General features: G+C 40.0%; 1 protein-coding gene across 1 annotated transcript; it reads left to right on the top strand.

Moving 5' to 3' along the window:
* The first annotated feature begins 266 nt into the window (after positions 1 to 266).
* Positions 267 to 3,194, top strand: LOC149028532 (sugar transport protein 13-like). Its single transcript, XM_089148659.1, has 5 exons — positions 267 to 473; positions 670 to 995; positions 1,742 to 1,866; positions 1,956 to 2,247; positions 2,331 to 3,194. Exons 1-5 carry the CDS (start codon positions 338 to 340, stop codon positions 3,033 to 3,035), a joined length of 1,584 nt encoding a protein of 527 aa, XP_089004785.1. The 5' UTR covers positions 267 to 337; the 3' UTR covers positions 3,036 to 3,194.
* Positions 3,195 to 4,826: the final 1,632 nt, after the last annotated feature.

The following is a 4,826-nucleotide window of genomic DNA, read 5'->3' as shown; positions in this document are numbered from 1 at the left end:
TTGCACTCTTAGGTGTCACCTAAACATGCCTGGAGTTGGAAGATCCGGATTTAAAACCTTATAGAAAAAAAAAAAGAAAAAAGGAGAGAGAGAGCCTTCTGTTGACTCAGCAAGCCGTGCGTGCCCGTCTGGGTCATGACCTCCCTGGATAATAAAATATATCAAAATAAAATGCGAACTGTCATAGTCTGGTTTTATCCCCTTCGTTTATCTATAAAAGCATCAGTACTCGTGTGTGTGTGATGGATTACGGATTACAAAGAGAGCATCGCTCTTCTGTTCTCTCCAACTCCGTTCCTTATTTTCTTCTGAGATATCTTCTGTAATATCTGCAATCATGCCTGGTGGGGCTTTCCACGCTCCGGCGACAGCCGGTAATGAGTTTGAAGCTCGGATTACACCGATCGTCATCATTTCATCTATAACGGCAGCTACCGGAGGTTTGATGTTCGGCTACGACGTCGGAGTTTCAGGTTTTGTTTCTTTCATTTTGGAACTCTTCTAATTTGCTTGATCCTCCTTAGGAGTTTGTTTAGTCATTTTCTGGATTTTCGATGGTTGAAAGACCACTATATATCGAGTAAAGCAAAATTGTTGATAAATGACTATTCTTCTTCTCCAAAACTCGTTCTTTCTGGATTAAATTGAATCTCTCTTGTTTTGTTGCAGGAGGCGTTACATCCATGGGTCCTTTCCTTCAAAAATTCTTCCCGGTGGTGTATCAAAGAACACAGGAAACAACAGGAATTAACAGCAACTACTGCAAATACGATAATCAAGGATTGCAGTTATTCACTTCGTCTCTATACCTTGCCGGTTTGACAGCGACCTTCTTCGCGTCTTACACTACAAGAAAGCTCGGAAGGAGGTTGACGATGCTTATCGCTGGGTTATTTTTCATAGTTGGAGTGGTCTTAAACACGACCGCCCAAAACCTTGCAATGCTCATCGTAGGAAGAATCCTTCTTGGCTGTGGTGTCGGTTTTGCTAATCAGGTACTCCATTTATTCTCATTCTATGCCATCAAACTACTCTTCTATTCTTCCTTCTTCATTAATTGCTAGATTATTTGTTTAAATCTAGGTCACCAAATCAAATCAATCAAATTAATTCCTTTCTGGTGCTAATGCATGGTTGGTTGAGTAATAAAGACCTATACTTCTCAGTGGAGAAGTCGTGAATTCAACCCTTATTAGTAGGTGAAGAAAATAATTAAATTAATTATTTATTTAATTAATATTATTTAGAAAAAAAAAGCTGATGGGAGTTGATTTGAGTCCTGTCAACTTGGATCATGCATGCATTGCTTTCATGCTCCATGGCTTGAGGTTAGGACCATTTGATTTCGAGAATGTCAGGCAATACCCTTTTCATTTATTTATTAGGGTTTCACTTTCCACCTGACCATTAGACCTTTTTGAAGAAAGTTCATACCTGTTCTCACTTCACCAAGAAGCTATTTCTCTAGGTCTTTCTTAACTGTCAAAAAAAAGAAATCTTATCCATTTGGTGAAAGTGGAAATCCTTTGTGAACAGACCAGACTCTTCCAATTCCCAACCCTTGGCCCTAAAAAGTTATCCGAAATTTTGTTTTGATTTGGATATTTTTATTGGGTTTTTCCTTAACATGATGTTCTCTGCGTTGTCTTTCTAGTAATAGGTAGTGACCGTTCTTAATTTTATCTACTAATTTGATATTTTCCTCTTAAATTAATTATCTGTAAATGTTGAAATTCAACAGGCAGTTCCTCTGTTTCTATCAGAGATAGCACCTACAAGAATACGTGGAGGATTAAATATACTATTCCAGTTCAATGTCACCATTGGAATCCTCTTTGCCAATCTCGTCAATTACGGAACCGCCAAGTAATTAACGAGCTAGCCATATATAAACCTCTTCATTAGTCTGTGATGATTCTTTAATTTGCTTTAATTGTATTTGCTGAACTGTGTAGAATCCAAGGTGGGTGGGGATGGAGGCTATCACTTGGGCTTGCCGGAATCCCGGCTGTCCTCCTTACTGTTGGTGCTTTAATGGTGGTCGACACTCCAAATAGTCTCATAGAGCGCGGTCGCCTGGAAGAAGGTAAAGCAGTTCTCAGGAAGATTCGTGGCACTGACAAGATTGAACCAGAATTCTTGGAGCTAGTTGAGGCCAGCCGTGTAGCTAAACAAGTCAAACACCCCTTCAGAAACCTCCTCAACAGAAAAAACCGTCCCCAGCTGATCATCGCCATAGCTTTGCAGGTAATATTTATCATTCACTAGTTCCCTTATAATGGTTTCCATCAAGTATATACCTAAGATATATATATCTCTCTCTTAAACAGGTTTTCCAGCAATTCACTGGTATCAATGCCATTATGTTCTATGCACCAGTTCTTTTCAACACATTTGGTTTCGGCAGCGATGCATCCCTGTACTCGGCGGTCATTACAGGGGCTGTAAATGTCCTGTCTACATTGGTCTCCATCTACTCTGTCGACAAGGTTGGTCGCCGTTTGCTCTTACTGGAAGCTGGTGTTCAGATGTTCATATCTCAGGTGATTATCGCAATAATATTAGGGCTCAAGGTCACGGATCACTCAGACAACCTTGGGAAAGGATATGCAGTGCTGGTGGTTGTGATGGTGTGCACCTTCGTCTCTTCCTTTGCATGGTCATGGGGGCCACTTGGGTGGTTGATACCTAGTGAGACATTCCCATTAGAGACTCGTTCGGCTGGGCAGAGTGTGACGGTTTGTGTCAACTTGCTCTTTACCTTTGTGATTGCACAGGCCTTCCTCTCCATGCTTTGCAACTTCAAGTTCGGTATTTTCTTCTTCTTCTCTGGATGGGTGTTCATCATGTCCTTCTTCGTTTTCTTTCTACTTCCGGAAACCAAGAACATCCCAATTGAGGAGATGACAGAACGAGTTTGGAGACAACACTGGTTCTGGAAGAGGTACATGGAAGACGGCGATGAGAACAATTACATAGACGACGTTAACAAGGATGGTAACAGCAATGGTTTTAATCCTTCTTCGCAGTTGTAGATATTTGTGGAAACATGATTCAAAACAAACCCAACCCAAGACTCTGGCTAGTCAGGCTAGAGTTAGCTAGTAGGTACATAGATGTTGGAAAATACATTACCACATGGGCAATCGTACAAGACAAATGAAACATAATCATAAGAATGAAAACTTATCTTATTTCGAATGGCATGAATAGTCTTCTTGTAAAAAACACTAGCGCACATCCATCAAGTGATACGCGAACAAAGTTGGCGGAGTTGAGACGTGTTGGTGGTATTCGACACTTTCTTTAAGGTATTTAAACGCCCCAAATAGTGCACACGGGTTCTAAGCGCGTTTTCACCCTCAAGATCAATCAACCCCTCCATCGTATACGGTGCACTCCATAACGACGAACTAAGGGATCCGAAAGTTATATTCACCAATCCATTATCGACAAAATTTTAAAAATAATTTCAAAGCAATGTCTACTATAGAATAAACAACCCCTTTCACCTTTATATAAGAAAGTAAAAGACACCAATTAAGGGTTGTCTCCAAGAAACACATCTCTTCCTTTAACGTTTGAGAAAAAATACAACTGATTAATCAAAACGAGATTTTTGAATTTTTAAATAAAACTACAACAAGAGCTACGAATTCATGCTTATCAGCATTTTACTTTTGTATGTTTACGCGAAAACAAAGAAAAAAAAGAGAGCTCGAGAGTGAAACAAATGATGAAGTAATACAAGGGATATGTAATTTGGGAGTGTTCTAAGATCATTTCAATTGCTTCTAGTGAAAATAGGTGGTGGTTGAGATGTCAAATTAAGCCCCTGCCTTCGCGGGTATCCAGGGTGCTCCCATTTACTCCAGAGGAATATTCTCCCTCTATATTCTATACATCATATATGGTGGAAGATTTTCCATGCACTCTTTGGAAAACTTACAAGTAGGCCCATTACCACTTGGGTTCAACGTCAGTACTGCGTATGGCCACGATCGAATGAGTGGTCGAGGTCGAAATCTCGATCACTCATTTGCATTATTTTTCTTTGGTTATTGACTTATTGGTAAGGATGGTTGAAAAAAAAAAATGAAACTAGTGGTCCAAATTTCGACCTCAACCACATTTCATTCTCACCATATGTAGCTCAGTGTTGCGCATTAATTGCGCAATGCTAAACTCTATCCTTATGATTTACATTGTTGGTGGGTTGATAAAGTGGACCTTTGTGGGGTTCAAATCCTCTGCAGTAACCAAATGAGCAACCGCTAAAGGAATATGCAGTTCAATCTCAGTGCTGCGCATTAAATTTGTAGCACTATCGTCTATCTCACTTTCAACCACCTACAAGACTGATTGTCGAGATCTATCTCGACTTTTGACAGCAGGTGCTGCACATTAAATGCGCATCATTCAAGTCCAAGCTCAAGAAAATGTGTCAAGTGTATCTTGGTGAATCTAATGGTAAAAAAACGCTATTTCAGTCAATACTCATTGAACCATTCAAACCACTCTTGAACCAACCATCAACTCACCCAACCAAATCACCGTGAACTATTTTGGTTCTTCCCTAAAAAACAAAGGAAAAAAATTCGAGTCGTTCTTTTCCTTTCCCAGCGTCTCTTTCTGAGACCTCGAGTGCATCAGAACCTCAGCCACCCCAAGTCCCAACCATGTTCTTTAACCCCAAGATTAGGGATGGGATTGAAGAAGTAACAGTCAGATGATATCTTGATCTCTATTTTCCTTATTCTACATTTTGGTTTCTCATCTTGTGATCTTGATGATTGGTGAGCTTTAGAGAGCGCTAGATGTTGACA

The sequence above is a fragment of the Hakea prostrata genome, chromosome 1 (assembly GCF_041222555.1).
Source record: "Hakea prostrata isolate BN-2017 chromosome 1, UWA_Hpros_2, whole genome shotgun sequence".
NCBI lineage: Eukaryota > Viridiplantae > Streptophyta > Magnoliopsida > Proteales > Proteaceae > Hakea > Hakea prostrata.
The sequence above is the reverse complement of the archived record's forward strand: the minus strand, read 5'-3'. Positions and strand labels throughout refer to the sequence as shown.

What these genes read in the sequence shown, in the direction of transcription:
- LOC149028532 (XM_089148659.1), top strand. Translation starts at nt 338, where the DNA reads ATGCCTGGTGGGGCTTTCCACGCTCCGGCGACAGCCGGTAATGAGTTT. An exon ending in CTACGACGTCGGAGTTTCAG is followed by an intron (nt 474 to 669) that starts GTTTTGTTTCTT and finishes GTTTTGTTGCAG; the next exon opens with GAGGCGTTACATCCATGGGT. An exon ending in TCATCGCCATAGCTTTGCAG is followed by an intron (nt 2,248 to 2,330) that starts GTAATATTTATC and finishes TCTCTTAAACAG; the next exon opens with GTTTTCCAGCAATTCACTGG.